This window comes from Acomys minous (assembly GCF_964271855.1).
Source record: "Acomys minous genome assembly, chromosome: 7".
Classification (NCBI taxonomy): Eukaryota; Metazoa; Chordata; class Mammalia; order Rodentia; family Muridae; genus Acomys; species Acomys minous.
Window position 1 is genome coordinate 64,328,295 of NC_140488.1, and position 27,102 is coordinate 64,355,396.

General features: G+C 37.7%; 1 protein-coding gene across 2 annotated transcripts in view; it reads right to left on the minus strand.

Moving 5' to 3' along the window:
* DACH2 (dachshund family transcription factor 2) overlaps nt 1-27,102 on the minus strand; it is a 519,808-nt gene that overhangs the window by 253,521 nt on the left and 239,185 nt on the right. For both annotated transcript variants that reach the window (XM_084788790.1, XM_084788789.1), the window contains exon 3: nt 21,299-21,411. In XM_084788790.1, the coding sequence (XP_084644916.1) occupies nt 21,299-21,411 (113 nt within the window). The remainder of the gene's footprint in view (nt 1-21,298; nt 21,412-27,102) is intronic.

Consider the following 27,102-nt stretch of genomic DNA (forward strand, 5'->3'; position numbering starts at 1 on the left):
CAAGAGATACTTCTTAAGTGTGGAAGATAGATATGATTCTATAGAAAGATAAGGTAGGCTAGTTAAATCAGGCCTTCAAAAACCTCAGAGACATACAGAATCTGGAATTTTAAAATGTTTTTATTATTTTAAAGATTCAGTAACAATGAGACAGGTTAACTCCTGGCAACACCCAGCCTATCTCAAAGAAGCTGATGAGCATTAAAGAACCTCTATATAGAGATGGCTTCAAATGTGACAATCAAGCCACTGGGCATAATGTCCTCATTTCTACCACAGAGAGAATTCTGCCTAAAGAAAGGCAAACTTTGATGCAGGCAGAGCCGATGGCCAAATTCTGCAAATACAGGGTAAGCAAGTCCTCAATAGTTTGTGCCTCACAAATATGTCTGTCAGATATACTGGGCCAGAAGGCCAAAGAAGGTGCTCCAACATTGTAGAGAGTTTTGGGTGACTATTCAGGTACCAAACTGTCTCTGTCATCCTCTCCTTTGGAAAGCTACTAGCATGCACTCTGGCATAGTCAGGAAATCAAGTTTACTCCTTCGCAAGTCTCCAAGGGAGTTGAAGACCAGGTAGCTTAGTTTTGTAATGAAGCTTAGTTCTTTAAGGGGTTAAGTTGATTTTAGGTCTAGATAGATGCTTTAAGTTGATAATGACAAGACGATATGGAGATTGATCTACATTCATAATTTTAGATGCATCAAGATAGGAAAGTGATTTTCTTCAAGTGTGTCAAATACAAATAGCCAAAACACTAAGAATTTAACATTTATATAATTCCTGATTGTGTCACGGTTCTTCTTGCTATAGGTAGTTTATTGTATATATGTGTGACAATATAAATATACATGTAAAAATAAAGAATGTTTAAATAATAAAAAATAAAAAATAAAAGAAATGCTTCCATTGTACTTCGACACATTTTCTTTTTTAATTTTTAATTTTAATTTTATTAATTCAGATTACAACTCAATTGTTATCCCATCACTTGTATTCTCCCACTCCTCCCTCCCTCCCACTTTGACCCTATTTCCCTCCCCTAGGTCTATGACTGAGGGAGACCTCCTCCCTCACTGTATGGTCATAGGCTATCAAATCTCATCTTGTTAGCCTGCTTATTCTTTGAGTGCCACCAGGCCTCCTCACCAAGGGGAGGTGGTCAAATATGGAGCACCAAAGCTCATGTCAAGGTCAATCCCCGCTCTCCACATAATGGTGGAGAATGTCCTGTCCTTTTGGTAGATCAGACTAGGGGTTCAATGTTTACTATTGTATTTTCCTGGGTAGGTGCAATAGTTTGAGAAGACCCCTCGTGGGCCCCGATCCACCCATCACAATGTTCTGCTTGGAGGTTTCTATGACCCTCTGGGTCCTTTTATTTCCCCATCTCCTATATTTCTCTTACCTAGAGTCTCAGTAGGATGTTCTCACACCTATCCCAATCTCCTGGTAAGTGAAGACTTTCATGGGATATGCCTTTTGGGCTAGTGCCCAATTATGAGAGTATGTACCATGCAAGTCTTTCTGCTTCAAGGCTAACTCACTCATTATAATCATTTTTAGTCCCATGCATTTGTCCACAAGTTTCGGGATTTCCTTATTTTTAATAGATGAGTAGTTTTCCATAGTGTAAATGTACCACAGTTTCTTTATACATTCTTCAACAGAAGGACATTTAGACTGTTTCCAGGTTCTGGATATTATGACTAAGGCTGCTATGAATATGGTTAAGGATATGTCCTTGTTGTTTGGTGGAGCATTTTTTGTGTATATTCCAAGGAGTAAAATAGTTGGGTCTTGTGAAAGCACTATTCCCAATTCCTAGCTTTCTGAAAAAGTGGCAGATAGATTTCCAAAGTGGTTGTGCAAGTTTGCATTCCTATAAGCAATGAAGGAGTGCTCCTCTTTCTCCACATCCTTGCCAGCATGTGGTGTCACCTGAATTTTTTATCTTAGCCATTCTAATAGGTGTAAAATAGAATCTCAGAGCCATTTTGATTTGCATTTCTCTGATGACTAAAGACGTTGAGCATTTCTTTAAGTGTTTCTCAGCCATTCGATATTCCTCTACTGAGAATTCTCTGTTTAGTTCTGAGCCCCATTTCTCAATTGCGTTATTCTGCCTCAGCATTCATAGGTCCACAAACTTTGATAGCAAAGAATCATGGATTGACATTTCTAAGGCCATGAGCCAAAATAAATTATTTCTTCACTTTATTTTTCCTTTAAGATATTTTTGTCATAACACACCCAGTCTTGCTTCAAGAAATTATATATAGGCAATAACTCACAATTTCAAATTTCCATCTAATTCAAAATATTATTACAATTATTCTTACCATAGTGTTGTCAATCTATGAAAACCTCCTCCTTTCTTACATGATTTATATTTAATACTCACACTCTTCTGCATAGTACATTTCAGTTGTGTTTACTACTGCTGTATAAGTAAATTTATGGAATTGCATCTAGGGCATTGGGTTCTCTTTCATATAAATTCTTCTCTATTACTCCTTGAGTTGTACAACGAACATACTAAACATAAATATATATAACAACCCTATTGGCATGTCAACTTCTTTTTCCATTATGCAGGTCTTGTTAGATAATCACATTGTTAACATTCCATTATACATTGCCTCCAAAATACTATTTCATAGCATGTGTCTCACTCATCTGGCTCTTATGTGGCTAGGGAAAATTTAACAAGGTCTCAGCCCTAGTTGAAGTGCTATGAGCTATCAATTGCCTTTATGAGAGAGTAGGAGAGAGATATGTGGTGTTTCCAGGGATAACCCCCTGATAGTTTATTCAGTTCAAGGTAGTAAGTTCTAAACACAACCCCCCCCACACACACACCATTGGATGGGCTCAGAAGGTTTCATATATATATATATATATATATATATATATATATATATATATATATATATATATATATCACTAAAGAAGTTTGATAGGGAGAGGGCATGAAAGGAATGTGGGAGAAATGGGGAGAAATGGGTAGAAATGATGTAATACAGAGCTTATTTTTGAAAATCTAGATAAGTATAATTGTTCTTGAAGATCCATTGTGAAGATAAAGAGAAGGCATAAGCCAGAGCATAATTTCCATGTTATTGTAATAAATCCAGAAGTATGCATATGGAATGTAGCTCCATGGTAGATCTCTTGCTAAGAATGTTGCAGGCCCTGAATTCAATCTGCAACAACAGAAAAATTAAGTAAACATAGCTGAACAAGATGGTAAATAATTGTCAATACTATGTGCTTAGAGCTAGCCAGGGCTACATGGTGAATTCTAAATTAAAGTGGACTCCTCTACCTCAAGGAAAACAACTAAGAACTCACTATTTTTTTCAAGACAGGGTTTCTCTGTAGCTTTGGCTGTACTGTATTGCTTTGTAGACCACCCTGGTCTCGAACCCACAGTGATCCATCAACCTCTGCCTCTCCGAGTGCTGGGATTACAGGTGTATGCCGCCATCCCCATCTGAACTCTATTTTTTCTTCATATTGTAATATAAAAAGCATAATTTACTAAACTTTATTAGTATAAAAATCACTCATTGACACATTTAAATATACCTTGAAAAAAACATTCGTTAATGGCATTCATGTGTATGTATGTGTACTTGTTTGTCTCCATGAACTTTTCTATAGACACATATGTGGCACCACAGTTAAATGTTGGGTGCCTTGCTCAATCACTTTTCACCTTATTGGCTGAGGTATGGTCTATCTCTTAAAGTGAACCTCACTGCTTTGCTGGCTAGCTAACTAATCAAGAGCGCCTCTTCTTTCTACCTTACCAGTGCTGGAATTTCAGGAATAGATCACCTTTTTGGCTTTCTGCAAACTTGTGTTTAGTCATCAACCTAAGATCCTCATGCTTGAATGGCAAGCAATCTACCAATTGAATCATAAAACTTTTAATATTAGTATCTGAGCATCATTTTTATGCATGCATGTATACAAAATATTTTATAAAATACTAATTTTTCACTGGTCACGGTGGCATACACCTGTAATCCCAGAACTTGGGGAAGCATAGGCAGGGGGATCACTATGAACTCAAGGCCAGCCTGGTCTACAAAGCAAGTCTAGGACAGCCAAGGTTACAGCAGGAAACTATTGAAAAACCAAATTAACAAAAAATTGCTTGTATTTGATATAAATTTAAATGACTTCAAAACATTGTTCAAAATAGTCACATTGCAAAAAGCCATATTAAACATCCTTAATCATTGCCATGACAATAATAAATTCCTGTACCTCTATCTTTGGTTAATAATGAAGACAGGATATGTTGCATCCTCTGAATTGTTTCATTAATTAATTTATTTATTTGTATCATTAATAGCTTTAGGGTTTGGCTCTTTCCCAGTGGTGGAGTCTCAAGTTGGGCCAGTAATTGGTTGTCCAACCCCAGCATAATCAGAGCCTGCAGATCCCTAGGAATACTGACTCTGCCCAGTGTTTCTCCTGCCTTCTGGGGAACACAGCCAGTAGAGGTGAGCTGCATGCTCTCCCCTCACCCACCCCTTCAAGCATCATCATCTTCCCTCTGGAGGAAGCCTACCAGCCCCAAGACCAATGAAGCCTGTCGATCCCAGGAATGCCAGGTTAGACCCTGCACAGCTTTTCTCCTCTTGCTTGGGTATTCTCTCAATTTTTAGAATCATTTTCTAGGTATCAAAGCTGATTTATTTCTGTTAATTGTTTTTATAAAATGCAGCCTATAGTCACAAATGTAAACTATTATTACCTTTTACACCTTTAATATGAAATGATAAAATATATTTGTTCTGCAGTATTCACTGGATGAATAACAATGTACTTTGTTTAACATCCACTCAGGCTATTGTTTAACAAACCCAGGCATGTTTTATTACACTGAGCTATTTCAGTATAACCATCCTGTATGCCCAATAACTCAAAGTACTAATAAGATAACTTGTTGTGTTTCAGGTGTTTTAGACAACAGCAAGTTTTATTATGAATTTAAACATAGTCTTTATTAACTAGAAAAAATAAAACCAACATAAAAAGCAGACACTGAAAGAATAACAGAAAAAGTAGGTGATGAGCTGTGTATTTCATTTTCATATAAGTTGTGTGTGTAGTGGGAATGTAGTTAAAAGTTGGCACCTTAGGGATATAAACATTTTTCTATATTCTCATATATTTGGCACATAGCTATGATGTTTTTATGTGATCTCTCACATGGAGTAGCTTCAGGACCAACCAATATCACCATTTGTAGACATCATTGATTTTCTTAGTATAGGGAGAAGTAAATGTTATGTAGTGTGGCAGTGTGACAACTGGATTTTGGCAATGCTTGTATTTTTCACTAATGTAATTATATTAATCTATAAGCCATCTATACTGAAATAATTCACCCAAGAAACTGCCACATACAATACACTGTAACTTAATTTCCTTATGTGAAAAGTAGAAAAATATATCTACACACAATAATATCAACCATTAACTAGATTTTTACAAAATATCAAGCATTGTTATCTACTACAATAATCACCTAAAATTAAATCATCATGGTTTTAGTATAATGAACTTATGATCACCTACAATTAATTAGCTTTATTGTTTCCATGATATTAGGTTTCTTGTACTAAAAGAAGTTCCAGTATGACTCTGAGGTTTTATAATTGAAATTTTCAAAGTCCAGTGTTCTTTCTTAAGAGATTGTTGAAGGTATTTTAAAATATCAACTTTGTAATTTTAAGTTGTTATATTGTATGTTTTAGGATTTCAGTGATTTAAGGATGCTACCAGATTTCTTAAAAATTATTTTTCTTCACTCATTACTTACAAACAATAACAATAACAATGTTAACTCCATAAAAGAGATGGAGTTCAGTGCTAGAATATGTTCTAATCATGTGAAATAGCCTGGGTTAGATCTTCAGCAACACAGTAATAATAATGATGATAACCTCCTAATATGTCTAAGAGTCTTAAAAAAAACAATTTAAAGCACTTCTTTTTAGATGTAGAGTTTAGCTACATGCATAAGTTTGTGTGTGTGTGTGTGTGTGTGTGTGTGTGTGTATGTGTGTGTGTGTGTGTGTGATATAAAGATGGGAGGATGTTTATAAAATACTATAGAGAGTATTGTTAATGTGTTGCCACATTATCATTACAACCTTGATCATTATCTAGAACATCATCATCTAACTTATGTTCAATTTCCAAGTCCCCCTTCACTCTCCAACAGAAATATGCTGTTACTTTTATTCTATTAGTGACCAATGAAGAGTCAAAAATATTTTCAAAAACCTGAAGATTTCTATTTTAGGTTAAAATGTTATGCTACGCAGATAAGACTGCACAGAGGCATTAACATAAAAAGTGAAAATTGAGAAATAAAACAAAAAAATACCTCCTTTCTGTGAATCAGGGAAATTTGACCCTTTCATGGAGCAAGGAAAGTAGACACTCATTCTATTGGCAACCTCTTACACTAAATTAAAATTTCAAAATTAAACACAAAATCAGATACTTTGACTCTACTAAAAGGAAAAAATAGATAATACTCTTGAACTCATTGGTACAATAAAAGACTTTCTAAATAGGACCCTGATAGCTCAGTCATGTAAAACTGAAATGTTTCTGTACGTTCAAGGGTACAATCATTCCATTGAAGAGATGGCCTATAGATTGTTTAGAAAATGGAGCATAGAACTAAATATGGAGTTTTTAAAGGTAAAGTACAAATGGCTGATAAATATTTTTTAAAATGTTCAACATCTTTAGCCATCAGAAAAATGCAAATAAAAACCTTTTTTTAGGATTTCATCTTACCTCAGTCAAGTTCGCCAGAAGGACAGAAACTATGATATGTGTTGCTTTAGATGTTGGGAAAGAGAAATACTATTGTTGTTGAGCTAGCAAATGGGAATAGCCACTAAGGAAATTAGTGGAGCTGTTCCTCAAAATGCTGAAAATAAAGCTACCATAAATACCAAGTGTATCACCTTTGGACATATTCAGAAAAGATTCTATACTTTACTAAAAAAAAAACTTGGTTATCCATGTTCTTTGCTTCATTGGTCACAATATCCAGGGAACTGAAACAACCTAAATGTCCATAGATTAATGAATGTACAATAAAGATGTTTATGTTATGGAATACTATTGAGATATTAAGAAAAATGAACTTACAAAGTTCATAGGTAAATAGACATAACTAAAACCAAACATATTTAGAAAGGGAACCCAAACCCCAGAAGGCAAATATCTCATGTTGCTCCTAATTTATCAAGGACACATTTTAACCATTAGATACATACATTTCATTTGGAATAAAAATGGATGTTTCAGGGAATGGAAAATAAAATGCAGTATTATAAAAAGGCATGGGGGAAACTAAAACAAGAAAAATTAAATGAGGCAAGGTATAAGCAGACAGAGCAAAGAAGAGAATATGGGGAGGAATAACTAACACGTTTGACAGCCTTTTGAAAAGTCATATGGCCTGGCACAATGGCATACATCTTTAATTCCAGCACTCAGGATCTCTGCAAGTTCAAGGCCTGGTCTCTATAACATGGTACGTAGATTGAGTCCAGGACAGGCAATTACAAAGAAAAACCCTGTCTCAAAACACCCCCAGAAAGAAAAGAAAAGTCATATGGAAACCACCTATTGTAGAAGTTTTAAAAAATACACCCATATATTAATAAAGCTTCAATTGATTTACACTATAATGAGGGCAATGCCTTCAACTAGATACCATATGATATCAAATACAGAGCTCAATATCAGGAATGGTTTACCTTGTTTTTAGTTGTTGGACAATAGCGTCTCATAAAATATCACAAGTGTTACAGGCTATAGAAATTCTCTTAATTATGTTCCAGATTTTGATAATAAGACACTTGAATCATAGATCATAGAAAAATCTATCTGTATTCAACTTGAAGCTGGATCCATACCAGCTAGATTTCATCAGTTGTACTCAATTGTAAACCCTGTAAGCTACAATGATGACCTCTTTGCATAATGTACTAGTATAATAGTGGCACAAATGTTGTGGAAGAAACCATCCATATTTGATTGTATTTAAGGTAAAACTCTTACCTAATACTATCAATAGGGCCAGGGATGGAATAAAGTTTCTACTATTATTCTGTTAAATGAAAATTGAATTGAAATGATTCCCAATTACTTATTGCTATAGCCATAGATCAGTGCACAATTCAATTCTTTTAAGAGAAGCATATATCTGTAAAAGACAACAATTAAATCAGAGATCCAGAACTGATAACGGTACAAAGTAAGATATTTCAGAGTATTCATCCCTGAACCAAATATTTATTTTTTTTTTTTTGTTTTTATAATATTTTAAATTTTATTTTATTTTTTTTATTTTTTTTTTTTTGTTTTAGCCCTTGTTTTTTTTTTTTGTTTTTTTTTTTTTTTAAATACATTTTTATTAATTTATACATATTACATCTCAGTTGTTAGCCCATCCCATGTATCCTCCCATCCCTCCCTTCCTCCCACTTCCCCCCCCTACTCCCCTCCCCTATGTCTGTGTCTGAGGGGGATCTCCTCCCCCTGAATATGCTCATACGGTATCAAGTCTCTCCTTGGTGACCTATTATCTTTCCTCTGAGTGCCACCAGGCATCTCCATCCAAGGGACATGATCAAATATGGGGCACCAGAGTTTGTGTGAGAGTTAGATCTTCTTCTCCACTCAACAGTGGAGAATGTCCATCGGCTAGTCCGGGTAGGGGTTCAAGGTTTTTACTGCCTATTTTTTCCTTGGCTGTTGCCACAGTTTGCGGAGGACCCCAGGGCCCAGACTCGCCTGTAGTTTTCCAGGACCCACTGGATCCTTCCATTTCCTCTTTCTCCCAGGCTTCTCACACCTAAAGATTCAATAGGATGTCCTCCCCTCTTACCCATTATTCTGGTAGGTACAGTTTTTCATGGGGACGTACACCTTGGGCTAGTGTCTCGATATAAGTGAGTATATACCATTTAGCTCTTTTTGCTTCTGTGTGAACTCACTCATTATGACAATTTCTAGTTCAATCCATTTGTCCACAAATTTTGGAAATTCCTTGTTTTTAATAGCTGAGTAGTATTCCATAGTGTAAATGTACCACAGTTTCTTTATCCATTCTTCTGTTGAGGGACACGTAGGTTGTTTCCAAGTTCTGGCTATTATGAATAAGGCAGCTATGAACATGGTTGAGCATATGTCCCTGTTGTGTGGTAGTACATCCTCTGGGTATATTCCAAGGAGTGGAATAGCTGGGTCTTGAGGAAGCCCTATTCCCATTTTTCTGAGAAAGCACCAGATAGCTTTCCAAAGTGGTTGTACTAGTTTGCATTCCCACCAGCAATGCAGGAGTGTTCCTCTTTCTCCACACCCTCGCCAGCATGAGGTGTCAGTTGAGTTATTGATCTTAGCCATTCTGATGGGTGTAAGATGGAATCTCAGTGTCGTTTTGATTTGCATTTCTCTGATGACTAAGGAGGTCGAGCATTTCTTTAAGTGTTTCTCAGCCATTTGATATTCCTCTGTTGAGAATTCTCTGTTTAGCTCTGCGCCCCATTTCTCTATTGGGTTATTTGGTTTGGTGGTGTTTAATTTCTTAAGTTCTTTATATATTTTGGATATTAGACCTTTGTCAGATGAAGAGTCGGTGATGATCTTTTCCCAGTCTGTAGGCTGTCGCTTTGTTCTCTTGACAGTGTCACCAGCCTTACAGAAGCTTCTCAGCCTCATGAGGTCCCATTTATTAATTGTTGATGTTAAGGCCTGGGCTGTTGGTGTTCTGTTCAGGAAGTTGTCTCCTGTGCCTATGAGTTCCAGACTCTTCCCCACTTTTTCCTCTAACTGGGTTAATGTCTGTGGTTTTAAGTTGAGGTCTTTAATCCACTTGGACTTGAGTTTTGTGCATGGTGACAAATAGGGGTCTAATTGCATTTTTCTACATGTAGACATCCAGTTAGACCAGCACCATTTGTTGAAGATGCTGTCGTTTTTCCATTGAATGGATTTGGCTTCTTTGTCGAAAATCAGGTGAGCAAATGTGTGTGGATTCATCTCTGGGTCTTCAGTTCGATTCCATTGATCCACTAGCCTATTGCTGTGCCAGTACCATGCTGTTTTAATTACTGTTGCTCTATAGTACAGCTTGAGATCAGGTATGGAGATTCCTCCAGCGGATCTTTTATTGTAAAGGATTGTTTTTGCTATTCTGGGCTTTTTGTTTCTCCATATGAAGTTGAGAATTGTTCTTTCAATATCTACAAAATATTTAGTAGGTATTCTGATAGGGATTGCATTGAATCTGTAAATTGCTTTTGGTAAGATGGCCATTTTTACTATGTTGATTCTTCCAATCCACGAACATGGTAGATCCCGCCATCTTCTGATGTCATTTTCAATCTCTTTCTTCAGAGGTTTAAAGTTTTTTTCAAATAAATCCTTCACTTGCTTGGTTAGGGTTATTCCTAGATATTTTATATTGCTTGTGGCTATCGTGAAGGGAGTAATTTTTCTAATTTCTTCCTCTGCCTGTTTGTCATTTGTATATAGGAAAGCTACTGACTTTTTTGAGTTTATTTTGTATCCTGCCAATTTGCTGAAGGTGTTTATCAGCTGTAGGAGTTCTCTGGTGGAATTTTGGGGGTCACTTATATACACTATCATATCATCTGCAAATAGGGATAATTTTACTTCTTCCTTTCCCATTTGGATCCCCTTGATCTCCTTTTGATGTCTTATTGCTCTGGCTAGAACTTCAAGAACTATATTAAATAGGTATGGGGAAAGTGGGCAGCCTTGTCTGGTCCCTGATTTTAGAGGGATTTCCTTGAGTATCTCTCCATTTAATTTAATGTTGGCTATTGGTTTGCTATATATAGCCTTTATTGTGTTTAGAAAAGTGCCTTGTATTCCCGATCTCTCCAGAACTTTAAACATAAATGGGTGTTGGATTTTGTCAAATGCTTTTTCTGCATCTAAAGAGATGATCATATGGTTTTTCTCTTTCAGTTTGTTTATATGGTGGATTACATTGATGGATTTCCGTATGTTAAACCATCCCTGCATTCCTGGAATGAAGCCTACCTGGTCATGGTGAATGATGTCTTTGATATGCTGTTGTATTCGCTTTGCGAGTATTTTGTTGAGTATTTTTGCATCAATGTTCATAAGAGAAATTGGTCTGAAATTCTCTTTTTTTGTTGGGTCTTTGTGGGGTTTAGGTATCAATGTGACTGTGGCCTCATAAAAGGAGTTTGGTAATATTCCATCCATTTCTATCTTTCGGAATAGCTTGAATAGTATCGGTATTAGCTCCTCTTTGAAGGACTGGTAGAATTCTGCGCTGAAACCATCTGGCCCTGGGCTTTTTTTGGTTGGAAGACTATCAATGGTTGCTTCTATTTCTATAGGCGAAATAGGGCTATTTAATTTGTTTATCTGGTCTTGGTTCAATTTTGGTAAATGGAATCGGTCGAGAAATTTGTCCATTTCCCTTAAATTTTCAAATTTTGTGGCATAAATGTCTTTGAAGTAGGTCCTTACGATTCTTTGTATTTCTTCGGTGTCTGTTGTTATGTCTCCCTTTTCATTTCTGATTTTGTTAATTTGGATAGCTTTTCTTTGTCTTTTAGTTAGATTGGCTAACGGTTTGTCTATCTTGTTAATTTTCTCAAAGAACCAGCTCTTGGTTTTGTTGATTCTTTGGATTGTTGTCTTTGTTTCTAATTTATTGATTTCAGCTCTGAGTTTGATTATTTCCAGGCGTCTACTCCTCTTGGGTGTTTCTGCTTCTTTTTTTTCTAGGGCTTCCAGATGTGTTGTTAGGTTGTTTATGTGGGATGACTCCATTTTCTTTTTAAAGGCACTTAGTGCTATGAATTTTCCTCTTAGCACTGCTTTCAATGTGTCCCACAAATTTGGGTATGTTGTTCCATCATTTTCATTGAATTTCAGGAAGTCTTTTATTTCTTCCCTTATTTCTTCCGTGACCCATGTGTCATTAAGTAGAAAGTTGTTTAGTTTCCACGTGTTGGTATGCTTTTTGTTATTTCTATTGTTGTTGAAGTCCAGCCTTAGACCATGGTGATCTGATAAGATACAAGGTATTATTTCAATCTTCTTGTATCTGTTGAGGTTTGCTTCGTGACCAACTATGTGATCAATTTTAGAGAACGTTCCATGGGGTGCTGAGAAAAAGGTATACTCCTTTGCGTTTGGGTGGAAAGTTCTGTAGATATCTGTTAGATCCATTTGATTCATGACATTGGTTAATGAAGTTATTTCCCGGCTTAGTTTTGAAATCAAAGTCCTATCCTTGAGTGAAAGTGGGGTGTTGAAGTCTCCCACTATTAATGTGTGGGTATCGATGAATGGGGCAAGCTTTGTTAATAACTCTTTTACAAATGTCGGAGCCCTTGTATTCGGAGCATAGATGTTCAAAATCGTGATGTTTTCCTGGTTGACTTTACCTTTGACAAGTATGAAGTGACCATCCTTGTCCCTTTTGACTAATTTTGGTTGAAAGTCTATTTTATTAGATATTAGAATAGCTACCCCAGCTTGTTTCTTGTGACCATTTGCTTGGAATATTTTTCCCCAACCTTTCACTCTGAGGCAATGTCTGTCCTTGTGGTTGAGATGTGTTTCTTGAATGCAGAAGAATGTTGGGTCGTGTTTATGCATCCACTCTGTTAGTCTGTGTCTTTTTATTGGAGAGTTGAGACCATTAATGTTGAGAGATATTAATGACCAGTGATTGGTAAGTCCCTTCATTTTTGGTATTTATAACAATCGAGTTTTTGTGAAGTTGTGATTTTGCAATGGTGTAGTTATTTATTTCTTATGTATTTTTGGTTGTAGTTTGACCGGTTGGGGTGGAGTTTTCCTTCTAGTAACTTCTGTAAAGCCGGATTTGTTGCTAGGTATTGTGTGAATTTGTTTTTGTCATGGAATATCTTGTCTTCACCTCCAATGGTTATTGATAATTTTGCTGGATATAGTAGTCTTGCCTGGTATCTGTGTTCTCTTAGCGTTTGCAGAACCTCTGTCCAGGCCCTTCTGGCTTTCATGGTCTCTGCTGAGAAGTCAGGAGTGATTCTGATAGGTTTGCCTTCATATGTTACTCGTCCTTTTTCTCTTGCCGCTTTTAATATTTTTTCCTTGTTCTGTATATTTTGTGTTGTTATTATTATGTGGCGGGAAGATTTTCTTTTTGGGTCTATTCTATTTGGTGTTCTGTAGGCCTCTTGTATGTTCGTATGCATCTCCTTCTTCAAATTGGGGAAATTTTCTTCTATTATTCGGTTAAAGATATTTTCTGGGCTGTGGAGTCGGTTACCTTCTCTTTCCTCTATCCCTATTATTCTCAAGTTTCGTCTTTTCATGTTGTCTTTTATTTCATGAACGCTTTGTGTCAGGAACTTTTCAGATTTAGCATTATCCTGGATGATTGTTTCCAATTGTGCGATTGTATCTTCAAGTCCTGATATTCGTTCTTCCATTTCTTGCAATCTGTTAGATAAGGCCACCTCTGAGATGTTTGCTTTCTTTTCTGATGCTTCTCGATCGCGTTTTTCTTCCGTGCGTTCTTTTATGATTTCTTCCATTTTTATCTTCAGGTCTTGAACTGTTTTAATAATTTCCTTCATCTGGTTATTTGTGTTTTTCTGAAATTCTTCAAATGCCTCTTTATATGACTCTTTTAAGTCATCAGCCCTCTTGTTTGCTTCCTCCTGCATTTGTTTACAAAATTTATTTGATTCTTCCAATATCATCTTACTTACTAAGGATTTGAGGTGGTTTTCATTTATATCCATTGTTGTTGGGTTCTCCAGGTTGTTTTCATTAGGATTGCTGGGATCTGGAGATGCCATCCTGTTTTGGTTTTTGTTAGCATTCTTTCGTTGTCCCCTTGTCATTTTGGTGAATCTAATGTTGGGAGGTGGTTTGTAGTGACCTTCCCTGTTTGGGAGTGGATAGTTGATGTCTGCTTATAGGTAGGGTGCCCTTATCTGTGGGGAACAGGGAGTACTTCCCTGGACCAGGCTGGTGATTCAGATTCTACTCCTGTAGATTTTTCTCAACACCTTAGGCTCGAGGCTGAGTCCCGCGAAGTAGGTTTCTGTTTGGGCCTTTTCCCCTTACTGCTGTATCTCAAGTCAGCAGTATTGGGATCTAGAGTAAGGTCAGCACACAAGCTCTCTGGTTGTGTAGGTTGATCCCAGCTGTCTGTCTTTCCTGTTGCTTTGTAGCCAAGACCCCAGATGGATCAGATCTTCTGGGTTGTAGCTGTCTTAGGAGCGTTCAGCCTTTCCCATGAATTTGGGAGTTCTTGCTGGGTCTGCAGGAGCTGACACAGCTAGGATCTGCCTGTTGGAGATTACAGGATCTGTGCCTGTAACCATACGGTTTCAGGCCACTGGCAGTATCTGAGGAGGTAGCAGTTTCCACGCCCCTGTATGCCAGGCCACTCCCAGCTTGCTATAAATTAGCGGTTATACCCTGCACATATGAGCCTCAGCTCCCTATATTGTGGGATACAGCTAGGGAGAGCCCAGTCAGAGCCAGCAGTTCGTCCCCGTGGCTGGGGACAAAAGCAGGTTAGACCGCTCCCAGACGCTTTAAGGCAGCAGTTATTCCCTGCCAGCAAGGCCCACAGCTCCGGATAAAGTGGGCGGTCCTAACGAGGGTGCGCAAGAATGACCCCTGCTAGGTCTATTGATCAGGTAGAGCCCAGTCAGAGCCAGCAGCTCGTCCCCGTGGCTGGGGACAAAAGCAGGTTAGACCGCTCCCAGACGCTTTAAGGCAGCAGTTATTCCCTGCCAGCAAGGCCCACAGCTCCGGATAAAGTGGGCGGTCCTAACGAGGGCGCGCAAGAATGACCCCTGCTAGGACTATTGATCAGGTAGAGCCCAGTCAGAGCCAGCAGCTCGTCCCCGTGGCTGGGGACAAAAGCAGGTTAGACCGCTCCCAGACGCTTTAAGGCAGCAGTTATTCCCTGCCAGCAAGGCCCACAGCTCCGGATAAAGTGGGCGGTCCTAACGAGGGCGCGCAAGAATGACCCCTGCTAGGTCTATTGATCAGGTAGAGCCCAGTCAGAGCCAGCAGCTCGTCCCCGTGGCTGGGGACAAAAGCAGGTTAGACCGCTCCCAGACGCTTTAAGGCAGCAGTTATTCCCTGCCAGCAAGGCCCACAGCTCCGGATAAAGTGGGCGGTCCTAACGAGGGCGCGCAAGAATGACCCCTGCTAGGTCTATTGATCAGGTAGAGCCCAGTCAGAGCCAGCAGCTCGTCCCCGTGGCTGGGGACAAAAGCAGGTTAGACCGCTCCCAGACGCTTTAAGGCAGCAGTTATTCCCTGCCAGCAAGGCCCACAGCTCCGGATAAAGTGGGCGGTCCTAACGAGGGTGCGCAAGAATGACCCCTGCTAGGTCTATTGTTCAGGTAGAGCCCAGTCAGAGCCAGCAGCTCCTCCCCTCGGCTGGCGACAAATCTCCTGTATTTTCCCTTTCTGCTAGAGAAAGGCAGCGTGCGTCGCCTTAGGGCAGCAGTTATTCCCTGCCAGTAAGACCCACAGCTCCCGATAACCTGGGTGGATCTGTCGCGGGCCCACAAAGATGGGCCCAGTTAGTTCAGTTGTTTGGGGATTGCCGGCAGTCGGGCCACGCAGCTGGCGCCAAAGGCAGTTCAGACCGCTGGCGTGAATCTCCTGCCGGAGTACTGCCAGTTCCCTTTAGGGCAGTAGTTAGTCCCTGCAAGCGTGACCCTCGGCTCCCTATAACGTGGGCGGACCCACTGGGCTGTGGGAGCAGACCACGCCGGTTGCTAACTGCCCCAGTTTGCAGGGTCAAACCTTTGTGTCTGGCTTCAGCTTGAGCGCAGGACGCGGACGCGGTCCCCAGATCTAGTTGGTTTTGGTGAGACTCGCCACCTGTGTTTCCACCCGGGTTAGGCAGGTGCCGTCCGCAGTTCGGCGCGGTGTGGATGTACAGGATCAATGGTAGTTTCACCCTATTCGCTGAGACTCCTCAGGCTTGGGGCTCCGGAAAATCTCCTCCCCAAATGGCGAATTTGGGTTTTTTGTGCTGGCTACAGCTTGATTGTGGATTCCTTTTCAGAGTTTGGGGAGTGCGTTTAGCCCTCGGGGCTGTCGCTTGTCCCGGGGTTGGACCCCCTGGTGGTCTGCGGAGTTTGGGGTCCCACTCACCTACAGTTCTCAAAATCCAGCAGTCTGTGGTTCCATTCAAGTCCCTGGTCTCCTCAGAGAAGATCAGCTATGGTGCCTACTGGTCGGCGCCATCTTGGAATCCCCTAATGAACCAAATATTTATATTGCATTCCTCTCCCCAAAGCTCAAGGATCAAGAAAGAACAGAGAGAAAAATGTACAATTTTATACAACCAAAAATGGTGGATGACTTCAAGGAGGCTCTTTTCCTGACAAAACAAGGCAGAGAGATATGAACTTATAGTAATTGAGGCAGTATGCATAAGACCTGAAGAAGCTTAAACAAGACAAAACCATAAAATGCAGAAAGGGATGTAGGCACAAGCTCCCATTTCTAGATACAGAGTTACTGCCAATTGATTGCAGATAAGAAAGGAAATATCTGTTTCTTGAAATAATGGAACACTTAGTATACTAACCATATTCCAGGGCGTTACTCATGCCCTGGCTAAGACCAGGGCTTGATGAGTTTGAGATAAAAAAGGCTGGAGGTGGGCATGGGAGAAAACGAAGTTGGCTCAGTAAGGTGATGGAAGGTTAGTGGAAGGAATTGATATGACAAAAGTATACTGCATGAAATTGTCAAAGAGTTAATACTATTATTATATAAACATTCATAATTGAAAGTTCAGGTCTTCTTAGGCCAATACTTAAGCACACACTACACTATGCAAAGAAAATGCAGTGAAGTAGGGGAAAGTATTTAGTGTTTATGTAACATTTATCATAATTTATAATACTGTTTATTGAAAAGCACAATACAAACATACATCTTTTAAATCAGTCATCACATCACAGATATGATTTTGGTTTGTCTAGACTGCATTTACACATTTCTTCTAGTATTCAGAATAGCATGAGCTATATCTTTATGATTATTAGACTGCAAATTTTGTAAGTGCAAAAATGAAATGCATCATGAAAAGTGAGCAGTATTCATTCTAATGATGTAATCAGACTAAATAGAAAATTAAAACACCATCATACTATCAAAGCCAGTCATAATTCTTCTGGTTTGAGTTGAGTGTTGAATTTGTCATTCTAAGACTGGTTCACTGTGGATTAATTCTATGGAGATTTGCATAACAGCTAACATTCAGAAAAATTTTGTCACAATATACAAATGAAAAGAAAACAAACAAGCTAAATATTCAACCACCATTTCAGGAGTGAATACTAAAGAAATTTACCAGAATCACTTTATTGCTTCCTTGTAAACTGTCAGTTAAAAGCTCTCTCAGGCCTGTTTCCACATTTGACTTTTTGAATGACTTTATAATCTGTGAAGAAGACTGTGGTCATCTTCCAAGAAATTGAAAATTACATAGATCAAGAGATGCAAAACAAAAGTAGAGATTGGTTTTTTTCTCACTCTGGTACATCACAAATCTTGTTTAGAAAAGTACGTCATTTGTATGAGTACTCTGTCAGGGGATTGAGATACTGATTATATAAGTAAGAGAAAATATGTATAATGTGATAATATCAAAAGTTAAATTACATGAAACTAAAATGCAGTCTAACTTCATCATTTTAAGATGACTGAGAAAAATGTCTAGGTGGAACTTGAGAAAATTACAACTCATAAACTAATTGTAGTGTTTTGTTATCTTATACTATTTTAGTACAAAACAAAATGTTCAATAAATATATGTTCAATGAAATAAAAGTATATATACCTTTTTATTTCTACTTATCTATATCTATTTTGATACCATATCTATAGTTTTATGTTTATGTAGATATATTACCTAAGTGTATGTGACAAGAATTCATAAAAAAGTGAATGACTTTAAAAAGAGCAACACACACACACACACATACACACACACACATACACACACACACACAGAGAGAGAGAGAGAGAGAGAGAGACAGAGAGAGAGAGAGAGAGAGAGAGAGAGAGAGAGAGAGAGAGATGTAACAACAGTTAGTGAAAAGAGAGGCCATGAGTTTAAAAGGAAGCAAGTTCTGAGGGGGGAAAGGAAAAGGAAAAATTATGTAATTGTAGTACAATCTCAAAAAATAAAATTAAATAAATTAATAATCAAATGAAAGATAAAATAGTCTGAGTTTTTCAAATATTTTAAAATCGAATGTATAATATTTGAGCAAGGTAGATATGTCAAACATGAAATTTACTGATAATGAAGTTGAAAGCTAATTCTCTAGCATTTACTTTTGCTAGTTGAAAGAGAAAATAGTTTGTACAATACAAAATGGCATGTAGTCTAAAAATTATTTGTACTTACCTCATAAAAAATTTTTCTAGCATTTGGCAATAGAAAATATCTTGGTGGTATACGAAATAATATATGCAAAATAAGAAATTGTATTCCTCTGGAAGTCTGAAGATTCCTTGATCTTCCCCTGAACTATATAGTCTACTCTACAGCAGATATGTTTTGTCTTTTCATATTTATCCCCCTATATCTTTAATCTATTCTAGGCATAAGACAAGAGCAACAGAATTGTAGGAAGGACAATGTTCAAATATAACTTGGAGGCTCTGTTATCACATAGAAGATAAATAATATAATATATGCTAAGGAACATATGGGGCTCTAGAATTTAAAATGGCTTGGGTTTAAACATGACTATATTACTCACTTACGTTATGGTCTAAAGCAATTAATTTAAACTCACTGAGCCACATAACACCTGAAAATTGAAGGCAATATCCATAAAGTTACTATAAAGATAAAATGAAGTGTATATGAAACATTTAACACCAATGACTCATACATACTAGGAACTTAAAATGCATTAGATCTTCCCTCAAAATAGATAAGCTACTAATGTTTATTTATCAGTGGATTAGCTTCAAGGTACTTTATAAATCAAATTTTTCTTTCATCTGCATATTCTCTAAAAAATCTGAACTCAGACTTGGTTTATATAGTGCTGTTTCTATGCTTTGTAAAGTATTTTAAAAATCAAGAAACAAAATATATTGAGTATCAATATATAGTCCAAAAATTATTACATCTTCGCTATGTGGCTATATGTACAAGAAAACTTTTTATTATTGTAAGGATTGGTTTATAATGTCTTGCCCATTGGCTAGATCTGAGAAGGGGTTCGAGGCCTGGTGGCACTCAGAGAAAGAATAAGCAGGCTACCAAGAAGAGACTAGATAGCCTATGACCATTTAGTGGGGGAGGAAGTCCCCCTCTGTCACAGATAAAGGGCAGGGGAATAGAGTGAAAGAGGGAGGGAGGGAGTAACGGGAGGATACAAGGGATGGGATAACAATTGAGATGTAATCTGAATAAAGTATTTAAATAAAAAAGCAACTTAAAAATAGTAAAGTAAAATAGATTTTAAAAAAGAAAAAAAAGAATTGGCTTATAAATATTTAAAGTCATCAAAATTATTATCCTTTGCTCATAGGCTGAATCTATTCTTGAATTCTTTCTGAGCCAATGACACAATCATCCAACCTGTTGTACAAACAGAACATGAATCATCTTAGATTCTACTGTCTCTACATCTGCATTCAATCAATTGCCAAACAACAAATTCTTATTAATAAATCACTTTAGAACTTCTTTTCCACTGAACTGAATGTCTTGTTTCAGATCCTCCATATTTCTCCCTTTATTATGGAAATGGCTGATTATACTTTCTGCTATGACTTTCATTTTTATCTACCTTCCTCAAAAATTGATTTAAAATATTTACTCAGTTTTTTAGTAAATGGTCCCTTTAATTCATAGAATGTTATAACAAAATTAAATGCTGTGTATTAGAACACATGAGATTTTGAAACATAAGTGCAGAGCCTGAACTATTTTTACAATTTCATGTGAGCCACAAAAGAAGAAAAAAATGAAAAGAAAAAGAAAGCTCTGAAATATATTTTGGAAGCATCTGGTACTTAAGGAAAAGAGAAACTACTTAACATACTAAATCAAATGCTACTTTCACAAACTGTCATGTATTTCCTTGATTTTCTATTCAAAGCACATTGGTTATCAGTTTGCTACCTCAAATCTCTGCTTTAGTTTCCTTAATTTCATTGCTACTTCCCCCTGTCAAAGTAAACACCTTCTCATCTCTTCAATGCTTCTCTGTGCCTGGAGTGTCATCCTCTAATTCCCCACATATCCAAAACTAAGCCTACAAAATACAGATGTAACAAGTCAGTACTTCTTGCCAAATTAATTTATTTGCTTCCACCTTTGTGAGCCTATGACATCTTGTATCTAGTTGTTTTATGGGGTCTAAAATACTCATATATATATTCTCTTGAATTCTATGACAACCGAAACCACTAGTCATATATTTGTCCCTTTCTTAAGGAAGTAAAACTCAAACAATGTAAGTACTTTATATACTTTATAGATTTGTGTTATTTATAGATAACAGATAGATAGTAGGTAATGACATTTTATTATTTTCCTTAATGTAATAGTTTTAAAGATTTTCAGTTTCTACTATAGAACTATTAGGATAATTTTTCAAATGTGTTGTATGCTCATAGGCATTTTTCGAGTATCAAGAGAGTTCGATGATAATATATGAAATTGGTATTATTACTAGTTTACTACACTGTTCAAAAAATTATTCAGGACAATTATCACCCATAGGCTTACTTACTGCTGTTCTTTAGAGGATACACTTTCTTTCCACCTTTTTAATCTAGATAGTATAGACAATATACAGAGATGCTCACAGCAGACAAGACAAGTATTGGTGAGGTACATAAGGTAAACACCTCATAGGAAGCTTTAAGATGATGCTAATTTGTTCATTCCACATCTTTGCTCCCAGCTCATAATGTACACATAGAAAGGAATATCTTAGAAGGGTACACCATTTAGAAAGGCATATCCATTTAATTTGAATCATTGAAGTTTAAATAAAAATCATGTTTGCCTGAACACTCCAAAAACATTCAACAATGTAACCTCTAGTAGAGCTTGAAAAGTTTGGAAGGGCAAGGCACTTGCATCACTATTAGTTTGTTTCAAACTCTGGACAGTAAGATGAAACAAGGCTGAGCATCATTAGATAGATTGATTGCCTTACCTGTTGGAGTGATAAGTCCTGATGATAGGATGCCTGGGACTGCATGGGGCAGAAGGCGAGCATTATCTTGCAACACTCCCAAAGAACGCTTAGGGGGTCTGCCAGGCCTTGAACTGTTGGAAAACAAACAAAGATAAAACTCAAATACCATTACTTGATACACTCTCTTTCTGGATCTTATGTATTATCAAGAATAAATCAAATTTTACATTAGAGACTATGCACTGCCATGCGTTAATAAATAACAGTTCACAATAAATTTTACAATGTAGTTATAGTTAATATTAAGACCACCAAGAATCAATTTCCAGCTTAATTTTCATTTGTAAACCATTAATTTGCAATATAAGCACCTGTTGTGAATAATCTAAAATTGCTTCCTACATTTAAAGCTATGTGATCCCTGGTATCAATATATACTACTAAGGTCTAAGACAGTGAGTGACAGTGTTCACGCTGTACAAAATTGTACAGTATAAAGCTCTACTTAACATACCAGAGGAGATGTGTACAGACATGTGAGTTATAGAATAAATCATTAGCGTTTCCACAGCTTCTGGAAACCCACAAGAAACAAAGGAAACTCATTCCTAGTTAGATTTGTTCTGCCTCTTTTAGAGTGAATTACACAAAGAAAAATTGCATATAGGATGTCTTTATGTCAGATCAAATATTTCTTTTTTAAAACACATTTTTATTGAAAATTAAAATAAGTCATATTACATCTCATTTGTTATCCAATCCCGTGCATCCTCCCATTCCTCCCTCCCTCCCTCCCGCCTTCACCCCATTCTCCTTCCCTATGACTGTGACTGAGGGGGACCTCCTCCCCCTGAATATGATGCTAGTGTATCAAGTCTCTTCTTGGTAGCCTGCTATCCTTCCTCTAAGTGCCATTGGACCTCCCCAACAAGGGGACATGGCCAAATATGGGGCACCAGAGATCGTGGGAAAGTCAGTCCCCGGTCTCCACTTAACTGTGGAGAATGTTCTGTCCCTTGGCTAGATCTGGGTAGGGGTTTGATGATGACTGCACGTATTGTCCTTGATTGGTGCCATAGATTGAGCAGAACCCCTGGGCCCAGATCCACCCATCATAGTGTTCTTCTTGTAGGTTCCTAGGATCCTCTGGATACATCTATTTCCCTATCGCCTATATTTTTCTCACCTAGAGTCTCAATAGGATGTCCTCACCTCTATCCCCATTTCCTGGTCGGTGCAGACTTTCATGGGATCTGGCCCTTGGGCTAGTGTCCGGTAATAAGTGAGTATATACCATTTGACTTTCTGCTTCTGGGTTAGCTCACTCATTATGATCATTTCTAGTTCAATCCATTTGTCCACAAAGTTTGGAAAATCCTTGTTTTTAATAGCTAAGTAGTATTCCATAGTGTATATGTACCACAGTTTCTTTATCCATTCTTCTACTGAGGGGCACTTAGGCTGTTTCCATGTTCTGGCTATTATGAATAAGGCTGCTACGAATATGGTTGAGGATATGTCCCTGTTGTATGCTGGAGCATCTTCTGGGTATATTCCAAGAAGTGGAATAACTGGGTCTTGAGGAAACCCTATTCCCAGTTTTCTGAGATAACGCCAGACAGATTTCCAAAGTGGCTAAACTAGTCTGCATTCCCACGAGCAATTAAGGAGTGTTCCTCTTTCTCCACATCCTCGCCAGCATGTGGTGTCACTTGAATTTTTTATCTTAGCCATTCTGATGGGTGTAAGATGGACTCTCAGAGTTGTTTTGATTTGCATTTCTATGATGACTAAAAATGTTGAGCATTTCCTTAAGTGTGTCTCAGCCATTTGATATTGCTCTGTTGAGAATTCTCTGTTTAACTCTGAGCCCCATTTCTCAATTGGATTATTTGGTTTGGTGGTGTTTAATTTCTTGAGTTCTTTATATATTTTGTATATTAGACTTTTGTCAGATTCAAAGTTGGTGAAGATCATTTCCCAGTCTGTAGGCTGTCACTTTGTTCTCTTGACAGTGTCTCCTGCCTTACAGAAGCTTCTCAGTCTCATGAGGTCCCATTTATTAATTGTTGACCTTAAGGCCTGGGCTGTTGGTGTTCTGTTCAGGAAGTTGTCTCCTGTGCCAATGTGTTCCAAGCTCTTCCCCCCTTTTTCTTCTAACTGATTCAGTGTCTCTGGTTTTATGTTGAGGTTTTTAATACACTTGGACTTGAGTTTTGTGCAAGATGACAAATATGGGTTCAATTGCATTTTTCTACATGTAGAAATCCAGTTAGACCAGCACCATTTGTTGAAGATGCTATCCTTTTTCCATTGAATAGATTTGGCTTCTTTGTCAAAAATCAGGTGACCATATGTGTGTGGGTTCCTCTAAAGTCAAGGACCAGACAAGGCTGCCCTCTATCTCCATATCTGTTCAACATAGTTATTGAAGTCTTAGCCAGAGCAATAACACAACACAAGGAGATCAAAGGGATCCAGATGGGAAAGGAAGAAGTCAAATTATCACTATATGCAGATGATATGATAGTGTACATAAGTGACCCCCAAAATTCCACCAGAGAATTCCTTCAGCTCATAAACATGTTCAGCAAACTGGCTGGTTACAAAATTAGCTCAAAAAATCAGTATCCTTCCTGTATACAAATGAAAATCATACAGAGGAATAAATTAGGAAATCTACACCCTTCACGTTAGCCACAAGCAATTTAAAATACCTAGGAGTAATTCTAACCAAGCAAGTGAAGGACTTGTTTGAAAAAACTTTAAGTCCCTGAAGAAAGAGAGTGAAGGTGACTTGAGAAGATGGAGGGATCTCCGTTGTTCGTGGATTGGGAGAATTAACATAGTAAAAATGGCCATCTTAACAAAAGCAATTAACAGATTCAATGCAATCCCTACCAAAATACCTACACAATTTTTTAAAGACATTGAAAGGTCAATTCTCAATAGGATGTCCTCCCCTCTGTCCCAGTTTCCTCGTAAGTGAAGACTTTCATGGGACATGCCCCTTGGGCTAGTATGCAGATATAAGTGAGTATATACCATTTAACTCTTTCTGCTTCTGGGTTAACTCACTCATTATGATCATTTCTAGTTCAATCCTCTAGATGAGAGAAGCATGAGAGAATGGTGAAGTTGAAGGATCCAGAGGATCCTAGAAACCTACAAGAAGAAAATTATGATAGGCAGATTTGGGCCCAGGGGTCCTGCTCAAACTATGGCACCAGCCAAGGACAATAGAGGCTGTAAACTTCAAACCCCTACCCTGATCTAGCCAATGGACAGGACATTCTCCACAGTTGAGCAGAGAGTGGGGACTGACTTTCATATGAACTCTGGTGCCCCATATTTGACCACGTCCCCTGAATGGGGAGACCTGGGGGCACTCAGAGGAAGGATAGCAGGCTACCAAGAAGAGACTTGATACCCTATGAGCATATTCAGGGGGAGGAGGTCATCCTCAGTCACAGTTATAGGGGAGGGGAGTAAGGGGAAAATGAGAGGGAGGGAGGAATGGGAGGATATAAGGGACAGGATAACCATTGAAATGTAATATGAATAAATTAATAAAATAAATTTTAAAAAAAGAAAGGTCAATTCTCAAGTTTATATGGAAAGACAGTAGAGTGGAGAGTGGGATATTACTTTCTCACATACTCTGGTGCCTCACCTTTGACCATGTCCCCTGGAGGGGGAGACCTGGTGGCAATCAGAGGAAGGACAGCAGGTTACCAAGAAGAGACTTGATACCCTATGAACATATACAGGGGGAGGTAATCCCCCTCAGGAACAGTCATAGGGGAGGGGAGTAAGGGGAAAATGGGAGGGAGGGAAGAATGGGAGGATACAAGGGATGGGATAACCATTGAGATGTAACAAGAATAAATTAATAAAGGAGAAAAAAAAGAAAAAAAACCAGAATGGCTAAAACAATCTTATACAATAAAAGATCCTCAGGAGGAATCTCTATACCTGATCTCAAGCTGTACTATAGAGCAATAGTAATTAAAACAGCATGGTACTGACACAGCAATAGGCTGGTTGATCAATGGAATCGAATTGAAGACCCAGATCAAATATTTCTTCAAGCATTTTTATTGGTCTAATAAGAATTTTGTACAATGTGTAATAGTAACCCCTTCCCCCACATCTTCTTTATTCCATATCCACTCAACTTTGTGTCCTCTTTGGTTTAAACCCATCAAGTCTAATTTGTGTTGCCCATATATTTTAGCTGAATCAAAACCTAAAGCATTAATCAAAACTGTTGCATTCATGAACATTATTAGCTCTATCGTAGAAAGTTCAAAATAAGTTTCAGGAGCTGTGTCTACAGTTGTTTGTTAGAAAGCCTGCTTTACATGCACAGTCCTGAGTTACATCATAAGTACAAGGGAGTGTAAAGAAAAATAAATTGTAGTTTCAGTAATAAAATGCAAATGTGTAAGTCTGTTTTTACCATCTCTTACCTTGAGAGGTTGCCACAATTTTCAAACCTATGAACTATAAATGTTAGAATAAAATTATTCTTACTACTGTATATTTTATTTTTTGCATTTATTTGTTTCTATGGCACTGTTGAGTGTCGCAGCACATATGCAGAAATCAGAGGACAACTAATGGGAGTCACTTCTCTCTTTTTACCATGTAGGTCCTGGAAATTGAACTGAACTCCTTAGACTTATCAGCAGGTACTTTTATCCACTGAACTGTATTTCAGGCCCCATATTCTATTTAAAATCTTGTTTAAAATACTGTTATTTCCTGTTAATATAAATGCATTTTATAAAGAAGAATAAAGGAGATTTCGATCAATATGGCAAAAATACTATGTTAAATAAATCAAGTGTTAAAAAATGTATGAGGTTCATTCAGATAGACAACATTTCCAGAAACGACTTCTTGTTCTCAAAGAGATAGAAGTTAAACTGCATTCCATCAACATTTCAGTAGTGAAGTGTTCCATCATTATAATTCAAACTCTGCTTTTCAATGAGGACAAGTTCTAGCAACTATACACAGAAGTACTATTACCAAGCTCATTTTTCACAAATTGTGGTAGTGTTATTTTCTTCCATTACACATCAATATCGTGTATCATTCTAGCAAGACAAACTGTTTTTCTGATTTAATGTTTTGATTTTGTAAACTTTCCCTCCTTTACTTTCTATTCAGTTCTGAGTCATAATTTATTTTATTTAATTCAATGTCATTCTCTGTTTGCTGTTGCCTTAATTCATGTTTTTCTTAAATCTTTTAAGGGTGCAGAAGCAGAAACATACTATTTACTTCAAATATTCTTTAGGTACCCAAGACCAGTGGGAGATATTTATCAAGGTATGTAGTCATTTAAAGAATATGTACCATTTTGTTAAATAATAACAAATCTGAACATCCTGAATGTTTTATTCTATCTCGTTTTAGTCAGATCTCACCCCTGTTATTCCAGTCTGCATGTTTACTCTTTGCACCTGCCCCTGTGTTTTAGTGCTCTGTCCATGCTCATAGTCACTGCTCACACTGTCAGCTGAAGTATGCTGTCTGATACCCCTTCCAATTCTATATGAGGAGCCATATGACAGGCACCACTTAACAGAAGAATTTGAAAGCTATCTAGTTTAAAGTGTTTTGTGGTGTGTGTGTGTGTGTGTGTGTGTGTGTGTGTGTGTGTGTGTGTGTGTATGTGTGTGTGTGTGTTTGAATCCTCCCTATTTGAAACAGTTCTTTGGAAATAAGTTAAGACATACAGTCCTCACTCTTGGATTAGTGGTTCAACTTTGACATCTAATATTTGGATGGCTATATATTGAGAATCTATG